This window comes from Chiloscyllium punctatum, chromosome 49, assembly GCF_047496795.1.
Source record: "Chiloscyllium punctatum isolate Juve2018m chromosome 49, sChiPun1.3, whole genome shotgun sequence".
NCBI classification, from domain to species: domain Eukaryota; kingdom Metazoa; phylum Chordata; class Chondrichthyes; order Orectolobiformes; family Hemiscylliidae; genus Chiloscyllium; species Chiloscyllium punctatum.
In genome coordinates, this window is record NC_092787.1 from 31,366,322 (window position 1) to 31,380,725 (window position 14,404).

General features: G+C 53.8%; 1 protein-coding gene across 4 annotated transcripts in view; it reads left to right on the plus strand.

Moving 5' to 3' along the window:
• sardh (sarcosine dehydrogenase) overlaps positions 1 to 14,404 on the plus strand; it is a 115,378-nt gene that overhangs the window by 52,779 nt on the left and 48,195 nt on the right. For all 4 annotated transcript variants that reach the window (XM_072566120.1, XM_072566123.1, XM_072566121.1 and 1 more), the window contains 5 exons: positions 3,857 to 3,986; positions 5,309 to 5,395; positions 9,027 to 9,117; positions 9,653 to 9,794; positions 13,864 to 13,947. In XM_072566120.1, coding sequence (XP_072422221.1) covers positions 3,857 to 3,986; positions 5,309 to 5,395; positions 9,027 to 9,117; positions 9,653 to 9,794; positions 13,864 to 13,947 — 534 coding nt within the window. The remainder of the gene's footprint in view (positions 1 to 3,856; positions 3,987 to 5,308; positions 5,396 to 9,026; positions 9,118 to 9,652; positions 9,795 to 13,863; positions 13,948 to 14,404) is intronic.

The window sequence follows — 14,404 nt, forward strand, 5'->3', positions numbered from 1 at the left end:
ACCCACCCTTCTATGCCCTCATCCAGGTCATTTATAAAAATGACGAACAGCAGTGGACCCAACACCGACCCTTGTGGTACGCCGCTAGTAACTGGACACCAAGATGAACATGTTCCATCAACTACAACCCTCTGTCTTCTTTCAGCAAGTCAATTACTGCTACGTCTCCCACAATCCCATTCCTCCGCATTTTGTATAATAGCCTACTGTGGGGAACCTTATCGAATGCCTTGCTGAAATCCATATACACCACATCAACCGGTTTACTCTTGTTTAGTCACTTTGTCAAAAAACTCAGTAAGATTCATCAGGCACGACCTACCCTTCACAAAACCATGCTGACTGTCCCTGATAAGATTATTCTTTTCTAGATGGTTATAAATCCTATCTCTTATAACCTTTTCCAACACTTTACCAACAACTGAAGTGAGACTCACTGGTCTGTAATTACCAGGGTTGTCTCTACTACCCTTTTTGAACAAGGGAACCACATTTGCTATCCTCCAGTCCTCATGCACTATTCCTGTCGACAATGATGATTTGAAGATCAATGCCAAAAGCTCGGTAATCTCTTCCCTTGCTTCCCAAAGGATCCTAGAATAGATCCCATCTGGTCCAGGGGACTTGTCTATTTTCACACTCTGCAGTATTTCTGATACCTCTTCCTTGTGAACCTCAATCTCTTCTCCTTTAGATGCAAATATCTCTATCTTCCTCGCCAACATTTTCATTTTCTATAGTGAACACTGTCGAAATATATTTATTTAGTGCTTCTCCTATCTCCTCTGACTCCACACACAACTTCCCTCTATTATCATTGATTGGCCCTAATTTAACTCTCGTCATTCTTTTATTCCTGACATACCTATGGATAGCCTTAGGGTTAACCCTGATTCCATCCGCCAATAACTTCTCATGTCTCCTCCTGGCTCTTCTTAGCTCTCTTTTTAGATCTTTCCTGAATTCCTTGTAACCCTCAAGCGCCCTGAGTTTTCACATTTTGTCGTAACATAAGCCTTCTTCTTCTTCTTGACCAGGGATTCCACTTCCTTAGTAAATCATGGCTCACACGTTCTATATCTTCCTCCCTGCCTGACAGGTACATACTTATCTCGGACAAACAGGAGCTTTTCCTTGAATAAGCTCCACATTGTTAATACGCTCATCCCCTGCAGTTTCCTTCCCCATTCTACGCTTCCTAAACCTTTCCTAATTGCATCGTAATTTCCCTTCCCCCAGCTGTAACCCTTGCTCGGTGGAGTACACCTATCCCTTTCCATCACTAAAGTAAATTTGACAGAATTGTGATCGCTATCAACAAAGTGCTCACCTACTTCCAACTCTAACACTAGGCCGGGCTCATTACCCAGTACCAAATCTAAAGTGGCTTCGCCCCTTGTTGGCCTGTCTACATACTGTGTCATACTCCTGCACACACTGGACAAATCTGACCCATCTATAGCACTCGTACTGTAGTGATCCCAGTCAATATTTGGAAAGTTGAAGTCCCCCATGACAACTACCCTGTCTCTCTCACTCCTATCGAGAATCATCTTTGCTATCCTTTCCTCGACATCTCTGGGACTATTTGGAGGCCGATAGAAAACTCCCAGCATGGTGACTTCTCCTTTCCTGTTTCTAACCTCAGCCCATACTACCTCAGTTAACGAGTCCCCAAACATTCTTTCTACAACTGTAATATTATCCTTTACCAACAATGCCACACCTCCCCCTCTTTTACCGTCTTCTCTGTTCTTACTGAAACACCTGAATCCTGGAACCTGCAACAACCATTCCTGTCCCTGCTCTATCCATGTCTCTGTAATGGTCACAACATCGAAGTCCCAGGTACCAACCCACACTGCCAGTTCACCCACTTTATTTCGGATGCTCCTCACGTTGAAGTACACACACTTCAAACCAGGTTCTCGTTTGCCAGTGTCAGATTCCATCCTAGCTCCCTGACTTTCTGCCTCAATCTCCATCTCTCTTCTGACCTATGTCGTTGATGCCAATGTGGGCCACGACTTGGGGCTGCTCTCTGTCCCCCTGAAGGATCCCAAAAACACGATCAGAGAGTTTTTATTTCATTCAATCAATAAAATATTCACAAACACTGGATATTGCTTAATAATTCATGATATTTTACAAATAAGATCACTTTTTGGCTCATGTTTGACTGAAGTCTGTGAAATGTTGTGCAGACATTTTCTCAGGTTTAACCCAGTCCTTGGCAGCAGCTGGGCATCTTCCTGTTTGTTGTTGTCCTGCCGTCCAGACTAACCAAGTGTTGTCCTTCCGTCCCCAGTGACCATCAAGCCCTTAGAGAGTGAGAGAGAGAGAGAGAGAGAGATAGATAGATGGGGTCACAAAACACAGGGCGAATATGACAGAGGGGGAAAATTTTGTCACTGACTTCAGCTTCCGTCCTCTCATCAATTTTCTTTTAAGGGGGATAATGTTCCCTCTCATTGGGTTTTCCTCCTGTTTATTTTCATGTGTGCTAATTCACGAAAATTCACTGTCCCCCATCAAAAAAAAGTTACATTAAATTTTCTTGTCAGCTGAAAGAGATTGAACTACTTTTTGTTTGGAAAAAGGACGAGTCGTCATGGGATAACGGGAGGAAAAAGCAACAAAACCAAAAATTGCCAGCCCAGTTTTTAACTTAACTCTCTGGAGAATGAGCTGAGGAAAAAGTTGTTGAGTTTGCAAAACAGGGTGAGTCAATGTTGAGAGGGAATCTTGCTGTTAGAGCGCACAGCTCAGGGTTACACGTATGTTGTTCTTGTGTGTTCACAGTCACAGAACTTTGTCCTCATGGAGAATAAGTATCGGACAGCTTTTTTACAAAAAGTGTAAGAGTTAATTCTAATGTCACGTCTAGAGTATATATTTGAAGTTAATTATCTATTAAAGCAATCTATCCTCCTGTTCAAATGTACAAAATGATGCATTAAGTGTTTGAGGAATAAAAATTTCTTATTTCAGTTGAAATGATTTACAAGGATGTTGCCAGGGTTGGAGGATTTGAGCTACAGGGAGACGCTGAATAGGCTGGGGCTGTTTTCCCTGGAGAGTCGGAGGCTGAGGGGTGACCTTATAATGGTTTATAAAATCATGAGGGGCATGGATAGGGTAGATAGACAAGTCCAGAAGTAGAGGGCATAGGTTTAAGGTGAGAGGGGAAAGATATAAAAGGACATAAGGGGCAACTTTTTCACGCAGAGGGTGGTACATGTATGGAATGAGCTGCCAGAGGAAGTGGTGGAGGCTGGTACAATTGTAACATTTAAAAGGCATCTGGATGGGTTTGGAGGGATATGGGCCAATTGCTAACAAATAGGACTAGCTTAGTTTAGGATTTCTGGTTGGCGTGGACTGAAGGGTCTGTTCCCATGCCGTACATCTCTCTAACTCGATGCTTGCACTAGCTCACCAAATAAACATTTTCCCCCTTATGTCAAAGTATTACCTCGTTCAGTTACTCTGCAGATTCTCCCCCTTCAGTTAACACTCTCATTCTCCTTTGAATGCTTCAAGTGAACCTGCCTCCTCTACACTCTCAGACAGTACATTCCAGACTCCAACTACTCGCTGTGTGAGAGAGATTCTCTTAATGTGATGGTCAGAACAGAAGGACATTGTGACATGGTGAGATGAAAGGGTGTATGTTGAAGCACACACATGAGCATAAATCCTGGCTAGGAGCAGATGGGCTGAATGACCTGTTTCCATTCTGTAAATTCTAGGTCCAATGTTGACTCATAAATGGAGTGAGTGGACGTTGTTGTAGGAGTAGTGATCTTGCTTTGGTACATCTGCCTGTATTTTGATTGTGATGTCTCTTTTGTAGGTGTCAGATAAGTTTGCCTTCAGCCTTTTTGACCTGGATTGGGATGTTTTCACACAGTTGATTGAAGGAGCTGTGAACCGTATCCCTGCTCTGGAGACCACAGGGGTGAAGTCGACCGTGTGTGGCCCAGGTACAGAGAGTCTAACACCCAGTGCAGTGTGCCAGGATTGCTGTTTGTCACTCCTTGGGGTTCCCACTGCTCCTGTCCTGAGCTCAACTCAGCAATAACTCTCTCACTCTCGCTCTCTTTCTCTCTCTCTCTCTCTTGCTGTGGTTAGCACTGCTGCCTCACAGTGCCTGAGATCCGGGTTCAATTCCCGCCTCAGGTGACTGACTGTGTGGAGTTTGCACGTTCTCCCCGTGTCTGCGTGGGTTTCCTCCGGGTGTTCCAGTTTCCTCCCACAGTCCAAAGATGTGCAGGTCAGGTGAATTGGCCATGTTAAATTGCCCGTAGTGTTAGGTAAGGGGTAAATGTAGGGGTATGGGTGGGTTGCGCTTCGGCGGGTTGGTGTGGACTTGTTGGGCCAAAAGGCTTGTTTCCACACTGTAATGTAATCTAATCTCTCACTCGCTTGCTCTCTCTCTTTCTCTCTCTCTCTTTCTCTCTCTCTCTTGCTCTCGCTCACTCGCTCGCGCTCTCTCTCGCTTTCTCCCTCACTCTCTCCCTCATCTTTGCTCTCTGGCTCACCCTCTCTTGCTTAGTCTCTCGCTGTCTCATTCTCTCTCTCGCTCTCTCATTCTCTCTCTCACACACTCGCTCTCTTGCTCTCTCTCTCTCACTCACGCGCTCTCTCACTCTCACTCTCTGCCTCGCTGTCCCACCTACGCACTCTCTTGCTCTCTCTCACTCTCGCTGTCTCTCGCTCGCTCTCTCACTCTCGCTCTTGCTCTCTCTCTCTCTCTCTCTCTCTCTCTGACCTGCAGTCCTTGCTGTTCAGATTCTGTTGTTCCTACCCCAGCTATACTGAATATTCTGACGCAGACCAGGCTTAGATGCTGAGATCGATCCAACCTGTTTGATCAAGCAACTTGATTTACAAGTGGGAGCTAACAGGTTCCTGCTGTGAACTCTGAACTGAGCCAAAGGCCAGCGGCTTGTCCAGTTTGATGTGGACAATGCCTTCCTATGTGTGCGATGACCGTTTGGACATGAGTGTTGTTGAATTTCATGTTGGTTCAGCCACGGTGCACAGCAGATTGGAGGATGGTTCACTCCGGAAAAAGTTCCATTTTCGATACGGAGAGTGGGTCTGGACTGAATGTTAGGAACTATTTGTGACTCAGCCCTGACTGAGATTGTGCTGAGTGACAGCTGGTACATGTTATTGCTGACAAAGGGTAGATCCTTGTAATTAAGTCTGGGTTTGGAGCAGGGGGAAATTCTGCGTTATGAACAGTCTGTTGGGGTGAGAGGGGAAAGAGTGTCCAATACTAATGATGCCTGTTTTGTAGAGTCCTTCACTGCTGACCACAAACCCCTGATGGGAGAAGCTCCCGAACTGCGAGGCTACTATCTGGGATGTGGATTCAACAGCGCAGGTGAGAAGCTGGGGTACTCGCATTCCTGTCCACTGACTCGGATTTTAATCTTCATCAACACATAATTGGAATCAGGATTGGAACTGGCCTCTTCTGCCTCAGACTCACTGGGACGGTGATCAAGTAGGTTCAGAGTGATCCTATCATCAGTTTGATCTCCTTCCTCCACAGAAAAGATTAGAGGAACAAGGATCTGCAAGCACAAAATCACTGACCCTCCAACAGTGCGGCGTTCCATCAGCACTGACCCTCCGACGGTGCGGCACTCCCTCAGCACTGACCCTCTGACAGTGCAGCATTCCCTCACCACTGACCCTCTGACAGTGCGGCACTCCCTCAGCACTGACCCTGCGACAGTGCGGCACTCCCTCACCACTGACCCTCCGACAGTGCGGCGTTCCCTGAGCACTGACCCTCTGACAGTGCCCACTCCCTCAGCACTGACCCTCCAACAGTGCAGCACTCCCTCTGCACTGACCCTCCAACAGTGCCCACTCCCTCAGCACTGACCCTCCGACAGTGCAGCACTCCCTCTGCACTGACCCTCCAACAGTGCCCACTCGCTCAGCACTGATCCTCCGACAGTGCGGCACTCCTTCAGCACTGACCCTCCGACAGTGCGGCACTCCCTCTGCACTGACCCTCCAACAGTGCCCACTCCCTCAGCACTGACCCTCCGACAGTGCAGCACTCCCTCTGCACTGACCCTCCAACAGTGCCCACTCGCTCAGCACTGATCCTCTGACAGTGCGGCACTCCTTCAGCATTGACCCTCCGACAGTGCGGCGTTCCCTCAGCACTGACCCTCTGACAGTGCCCACTCCCTCACCACTGACCCTCCGACAGTGTGGCGCTCCCACAGCACTGACCCTCCAACAGTGCGGCACTCCCTCAGCACTGACCCTCCAACAGTGTGGCACTCCTTCAGCACTGACCCTCTGACAGTGCGGCACTCCTTCACCACTGACCCTCCAACAGTGTGGCACTCCTTCAGCACTGACCCTCTGACAGTGTGGCGCTCCCTCAGCACTGACCCTCCGACAGTGTGGCACTCCCTCAGCACTGACCCTCCGACAGTGTGGCACTCCCTCAGCACTGACCCTCCGACAGTGCGGCGCTCCCTCAGCACTGACCCTCCGACAGTGCGGCACTCCTTCAGCACTGACCCTCTGACAGTGTGGCACTCCTTCAGCACAGACCCTCTGACAGTGTGGCACTCCTTCAGCACAGACCCTCTGACAGTGCGGCACTCCCTCAGCACTGACCCTCCGACAGTGCGGCGTTCCCTCAGCACAGACCCTCCGACAGTACATCGTTCCCTCAGCACTGACCCTCTGACAGTGCGGCACTCTCTCAGCATTGACCCTCCGACAGTGCGGCGCTCACTCAGCACTGACCCTCTGACAGTGCGGCGCTCCCTCAGCACTGACCCTCCGACAGTGCGGCGCTCACTCAGCACTGACCCTCTGACAGTGCGGCGCTCCCTCAGCACTGACCCTCCGACAGTGTGGCACTCCCTCAGCACTGACCCTCCGACAGTGTGGCACTCCCTCAGCACTGACCCTCCGACAGTGCGGCACTCCCTCAGCACTGACCCTCCGACAGTGCGGCACTCCTTCAGCACTGACCCTCCAACAGTGCGGCACTCCTTCAGCACTGACCCTCCAACAGTGCGGCGCTCCCTCAGCACTGACCCTCCGACGGTGCGGCACTCCCTCCGCACTGACCTTCCGACAGTGTGGCGCTCCCTCAGCACTGACCCTCCGGCAGTGCGGCGCTCACTCAGCACTGACCCTCCAACAGTGCGGCACTCCTTCAGCACTGACCCTCTGACAGTGCCCACTCCCTCAGCACTGACCCTCCGACAGTGCGGCGTTCCCTGAGCACTGACCCTCCTACAGTGCCCACTCCCTCAGCACTGACCCTCCGACAGTGCGGCGCTCCCTCAGCACTGACCCTCCGACAGTGCGGCGCTCCCTCAGCACTGACCCTCCGACAGTGCGTCGCTCCCTCAGCACTGACCCTCCGACAGTGCGGCGCTCCCTCAGCACTGACCCTCCAACAGTGCCCACTCCCTCAGCACTGACCGTCCGACACTGCAGCATTCCCTCAGCACTGACCCTCAAACAGTGCAGCGCTCCCTCAGCACTGACCCTCCAACAGTGTGGCGCTCCCTCGGCACTGACCCTCCGACAGTGCCCACTCCCTCCGCACTGACCCTCCAACAGTGCATCGTTCCATCAGTACTGACCCTCCGACAGTGCGGCACTCCCTCAGCACTGATCCTCCGACAGTGTGGCACTCCCTCAGCACTGACCGTCCGACAGTGCGGCGCTCCCTCAGCACTGACCCTCTGACAGTGCGGCATTTCCTGAGCACTGACCCTCCGACAGTGCGGCATTCCCTGAGCACTGACCCTCCGACAGTGTGGCACTCCCTGAGCACTGACCCTCTGACAGTGCCCACTCCCTAAGCACTGACCCTCCGACAGTGTGGCGCTCCCTCAGCACTGACCCTCCGACAGTGTGACGCTCCCTCAGCACTGACCCTCCAACAGTGCGGCACTCCTTCAGCACTGACCCTCTGACAGTGCCCACTCCCTCAGCACTGACCCTCCAACAGTGCGGCACTCCTTCAGCACTGACCCTCTGACAGTGCCCACTCCCTCAGCACTGACCCTCTGACAGTGCGACACTCCCTCAGCACTGACCCTCCGACAGTGCCTACTCCCTTAGCCCTGACCCTCCAATAAGGCGGCTCTCTCAGCACTGACCCTCTGACAGTGCGGCACTCCCTCAGCACTGACCCTCCGACAATGCCCACTTCCTCAGCCCTGACCCTCCAACAATGCAGCTCTCTCAGCACTGACCCTCCAACAGTGCGGCACTCCCTCAGTGCTGACCCTCCTACAGTGCGGCTCTCCCTCAGCACTGACCCTCTGACAGTGCCCACTCCCTCAGCCCTGACCCTCCGTCAGTGTGACACTCCCTCAGCACTGACTGTCCGACAGTGCCTACTCCCTTAGCCCTGACCCTCCAATAAGGCGGCTCTCTCAGCACTGACCCTCCGACAGTGCGGCACTCTCTCAGCACTGACCCCCCGACAGTGCGGCACTCTCTCAGCACTGACCCCCCGACAGTGCGGCACTCCCTCAGCACTGACCCTCCGACAGTGCCCACTCCCTCAGCACTGACCCTCCGACAGTGCGGCACTCCCTCAGCACTGACCCTCCAACAGTGCAGCACTCCCTCAGCACTGACCCTCTGACAGTGCGGCACTCCCTCAGCACTGACCCTCCGATAGTGCGGCACTCTCTCAGCACTGACCCTCCAACAGTGCAGTACTCCCTCAGCGCTGACCCTCCAACAGTGCGGCACTCTCTCAGCACTGACCCTCCGATAGTGCGGCACTCCCTCAGCCCTGACAGCCCAAAACCACTACTGTCTTGCTGAGGAAATGGAATACTCTCCCATTCATTGGCGACTTTTGAGATTGATGGAAGGACATCGTGTCCACTTGCTGTAATTGCTTCGAGGAAGGTGATTGGTTGGAAATGCAGTGAATGCGATATTCCCAGCATGCTTGATCACGTGCAGGGTAGTAAACTGAGCTGTGTGTTCCTCATCCTCAGGAATGATGTTGGGTGGCGGTTGTGGGAAGGAGCTCGCTCACTGGGTCATCCACGGCCGGCCGGAGAAGGACATGTTTGGTTACGATATCCGGTAAGGGAGCTGTCAGAAAGATTGAGTGCTCTCTCCAATAGACAATTCCATCCTGTCTGTACCCCAGTGAGAGTCAGAGTGTGTGGGACTGTACCCCAGTGAGAGTCAGTGTGTGTGGGAGCTGTACTCCAGTGAGAGTCAGTGTGTGTGGGAGCTGTACCCCAGTGAGAGTCAGTGTGTGTGGGACTGTACCCCAGTGAGAGACAGTGAGTGTTGGAGCCATACCCCAGTGAGAGTCGGTGTGTGTGGGAGCCGTACCCCAGTGAGAGTCAGTGTGTGTGGGACTGTACCCCAGTGAGAGTCAGTGTATGTGTTGGACTGTACCCCAGTGAGAGTCAGAGTGTGTGGGAGCCATACCCCAGTGAGAGTCAGTGTGTGTGGGACTGTACCCCAGTGAGACAACCAGTGTTGTCGGAACTCGTTTTTGGGTGTATGGCTGTGGTGGGCGAGTGGGGGATGTGAATGTGCGGGGCGGTGTCTCCCTTGGTGCAAAGGGGAAGGGTGTATAATATCTGATGCTGTATTTTCTGATCAGTCGTTTCCATCGTTCACTGACGAATAACAATCGCTGGATCCGAGAGCGCAGCCATGAATCTTACGCCAAGAATTATTCGGTGGTCTTTCCCCATGATGAGCCCCTCGCTGGAAGGAACATGAGACTTGATCCCCTGCATCAGGTCAGTGTTAATCACCTGAGGGGAGGAGGTGGGGTCGGGGAATCACTGGAACTAACCCTCTCATCAATACTTTTCACTCACGCTGTAAATGCCGATACAGATAAAATACAGCACGGTCCCTTTGACTATCATTCACTCCATCTCTTGCCGTCTTCTGTGATCTCTCCACACCTCCCCCCCCCCGCCCCACCTCTCCCCCTTCCAACTCCTGCCTCTCTCCTGCCTTTCCCTCATTCCACTTTCTCTCTCCCTGTCTCTCCCTCTGTCTCTTTCCCTCTACCTCTCTCTCTCCCTCTTTCTCTCTCCATTTTTCTCTCTCTCTCTCTCCTCTCTCTCTCTCTCCCTCTCTCTCTCTCTCTCCCCCCCCCCTCCCCCCACTTCTTACCCCTTCTTCTGAACATGGTGACACAGTGTTTAGTACTGCTGCCTCACCACACCCGAGCCCCAGGTTCCATTCGGCCGACTGACTGTGTGGAGTTTGCACATTCTCCCCGTGTCTGCGTGGGTTTCCTCCGGGTGCTCCGGTTTCCTCCCACACTCCAAAGATGTGCAGGTCAGGTGAATTGGCCATGCTAAATTGCCCGTAGTGTTAGGTAAGGGGTATGGGTGGGTTGCGCTTCGGCGGGGCAGTGTGGACTTGTTGGGCCGAAGGGCCTGTTTCCACACTGTAAGTAATCTAATCTAATCTAATCTAATCTACCTCCCACAGTCCAAAGATGTGCCGGTTAGGTGAATTGGCCATGCTAAATTGCCCGTAGTGTTAGGAGCATTAGTCAGGGATAACTATAGGGTTGGGGATCTGGGTCGGGGTGGGTTACTCTTCAGAGGGTCAGTGTGGACTTGTTGGGCTGAAGGCCCTGTTTCCACACTGTGCTGTCACTCCCTGTCTCTCTCTCTCTCTCTCTCTCTCTGTCCAGAGAGTTTTGCCTTTCCTTTGCCAATCACTGTCTGATATTTATGACAGATGTTTGGCAATGGTTTAGATTCACCGTCTGTTTTGTGTGAACTTCAGCCATTTGGCTCGGAGAGAGATTGAGCCCATCTCTGCAACTGGGATCCCGGGGAGGGTGCTGGGATCCTGGGGAGCGTGCTGGGATCCTAGGGAGGGTGCTGGGAATCCGGGGAGGGTGCTTGGATCCTGGGGGGGGGTGCTGGGCTCCCAGGGAGGATGCTGGGAATCCAGGGAGGGTGCTGGGATCCTCGGGAGGATGCTGGGAATCCAGGGAGGGTGCTCGGATTCCAGGGAGGGTGCTGGGATCCCGGGGAGGGTGCTGGGATTCCAGGGGGTGTGCTGGGATCCCGGGGAGGGTGCTGGGAATCCGGGAGGGTGCTAGGATCCCGGGGAGGGTGCTGGGATTCCAGGGAGTGTGCTGGGATCCTGGGGAGGGTACTGGGAACCCGGGGAGGGTGCTGGGATCCCCAGGAGGGTGCTGGGATCCCTGGGAGGGTGCTGAGATTCCGGTGAGAGTGCTGGAATCTCAGGGAGGATGCTGGGATTCCAGGCAGGGTGCCGGGGTCCCAGGGAGGGTGCCGGGGCCCCAGGGAGGGTGCCGGGATCCCCGGGAGGGTGCTGGGATCCTGGGGAGTGTGCTGGGATTCCAGGGAGTGTGCTGGGGTCCCGGGGAGGGTGATGGGATTCCAAGTCAGTAATTCACTTGTGATTTTTACTTCATTAATATCAGGAGACAACATCGAAATGGAATAAGGTTCTCTTAAGGAATTACTGTAACCGATCTGTAAAGGGTTAAATGCCCAGAAGCAAAAATAAATTGAGAAATAGTCTACACGCAGGTTGTGTATTCAAACTTCCTGGAACTTGGCTCCACTTTAAATGTTGCTTTATTCTGTGCTTGAAGTGAATGTGTGACAGAAGATGGGCTGTGTTGAAATAAGAATGTTTCTATGCCATAGTCTGTCGCCGTGAATATAGAATTGATTCGAGGCAGGATAGTTGTTAAACATGGTTTTTAAACATGGGCTTCAAGCCTCCGAGGAGGGGTGTGGGAGGATGTGGTTGGGATTGGTTGGGTGAGGGTGTGGTTAGAGAGGGTGTGGTTGGAGGGATGCGGTTGGGGGTGATGTGGTTGAGTAGGGTGTGATTGGGGAGGATGTGGTTGGGGAGGGTGTGGTTGGGGGTGTTGTGGTTGGAGAGGATATGGTTGGGGAGGGTGTGGTTGGAGAGGATATAGTTGGGGAGGGTGTGATTGGAGAGGATATGGTTGGGGAGGGTGTATTTGAGGATTGTGTGGTTGGGGAGGGTGTGGTTAGGGGAAGTGGTTGGGGAAGGTGTGGTTGAGGATGTGGTTGGGGGAGGGTGCGTTCGGGGAGGGTGCGTTCGGGGAGGGTGCATTCGGGGAGGATGCGTTCGGGGAGGATGTGGTTGAGGGAGGATGTGTTTGGGGAGGATGTGGTCTGGGGGGATGCGGTTGGGGAGGGTGTGGTTGGGGAGGGTGCGGTTGGGGGAGGATGTGGTTGGTGGAGGCTGTGGTTGGTGGAGGGTGTGGTTGGGGAGATGTGGTTGGTGGAGAGTGTGGTTGGGGGACGGTGTGGTAGGGGGAGGGTGTGGTCGGGGAGGGTGTAGTCGGGGCGATGCGGTTGGGGAGGGTGCGGTCGGGGATGGTGTGGTTGAGGGATGTGCTCGGGGGAGGGTGCGGTCGGTGAGGATGCGGTTGGAGGAGGATGCGGTCGGGGGGATGCGGTCGAGGAGGGTGTGGTCGGTGATGGTGTGGTTCAGGGTGTGGTCGGGGGCATGTGGTCGGGGGAGGGTGCGGTTGGGGGAGGGTGAGGTCGGGGGAGGGTGCGGTCGGGGGAGGGTGAGGTCGGGGGAGGGTGCGGTTGGGGGAGGGTGAGGTCGGGGGAGGGTGCGGTTGGGGAAGGGTGCGGTTGGGGAAGGGTGCGGTTGGGGAGGGTGCGGTTGGGAAGGGTGCGGTTGGGAAGGGTGCGGTTGGGAAGGGTGCGGTTGGGAAGGGTGCGGTTGGGGAGGGTGCGGTTGGGGAAGGGTGCGGTTGGGAAGGGTGCGGTTGAGGTGCTGCGATTGGGGGAGATGTGGTTGTGGAGGGTGTGTTTGGGGAGGGTGCGTTTGAGGAGGATGTGGTTGGGGAGGATGTGGTTGGGGGAGGGTGTGTTTGGGGAGTATATGGTTGGGGGAGGATGTGGTTGGTTAGATGTGGTTGGGGGGATGTGGTTGAGGAGGGTTCAGTTGGTGGAGGAGGTGGTTGGGGGATGTGGTCGGGAGGGTGTGGTCGGGGGAGGCTGTGGTCGGGGGAGGCTGTGGTCGGGGGAGGGTGCGGTCGGGGGAGGGTGCGGTCGGGGGAGGGTGCGGTCGGGGGAGGGTGCGGTCGAGGGAGGGTGCGGTCGGGGGAGGGTGCGGTCGGGGGAGGGTGCGGTCGGGGGAGGGTACGGTGGGAGAGAGTGCGGTCGGGTGGATGCGGTCGGGGGGATGCGGTCGGGAGGATGTGGTTGGGTAGGGTGCGGTTGGGGAGGGTGTGGTTGGGGGGCATGTGGTTGGGGGGGGTGCGGTCGGGGGTGCTGTCGGAAGGATGCGATCGGGGAGGGTGCAGTTGGGGAGAGTGCGGTCGAGGAGGGTGCGGTTGAGGAGGGTGCTGTCAGGGGCCGGTGCGGTTGCGGAGGGTTTGGTTGGTGGAGGAGGTGGTTGGGGAGGGTCTGGTTGGGGGGGATGTGGTTGTGGAGGGTGTGTTTGGGAAGGGTGTGTTTGGGAAGGGTGTGTTTGGGAAGGGTGTGTTTGGGAAGGGTGTGTTTGGGAAGGGTGTGTTTGGGAAGGGTGTGTTCGGGAAGGGTGTGTTCGGGAAGGGTGTGTTCGGGAAGGGTGTGTTCGGGAAGGGCACGGTTGTGGAGGGCGCGGTTGGGGACAGTGCGGTTTGGGAGGGAGCAGTTGGGGGAGGATGCAGTTGTGGAGGGAGTGGTTGGGGGAGGATGTGGTTAGGGGAGTTAGGGATGGGGTCATGGTTGCAGGTGCATTTGGACACGATGAATCATTCGGAAGTCTGTGTATTCACTGCATTGTTGTGCTGGTGATGGAGATTGAGGTTTGACATTTGTCTATCCTCAGGAGCTCCTTCAGCAGGGATGTGTATTCCAGGAGCGACATGGATGGGAACGACCTGGATGGTTCAATCCGAAAGGACCTGCTCCAGTAAGTGGCTCTTCATCATTAAGCTCACTGTTAATTCAAAAGTAAGCATTTCTCTGTTGTATGTTGGACGGTAGCAGCTGGAAATGTACTGCAACCAATTTGTAATTTGTGAGGACTCTGAGGAACGGTCTGGTCAGAAGTGGTGATGTTCACTGATAATTGTGCCAGTGTTTGGCATCAGTTGTGACTCCTGAGACACTGAAGCAGTCAGTTCCCAAATGCAAGAAGATCCATACAATGTCCAGACTTCGGCTGAAAAGTGACAAGTAAATATTATGGTGAGTAACTCCCCGCCTGACTCCCCACTTGCCCGGATGGGTGCAGCTCCAACAACACTCAAGAGACTCAACTCCATCCAGGACAAAGCCGCCTGCTTGACTGGCACCACATCCACTCCCTCCACCACACACACTCAGTAGCAGCAGTGTGTACTATGTTCAGGTTGTACTGCAGAAAT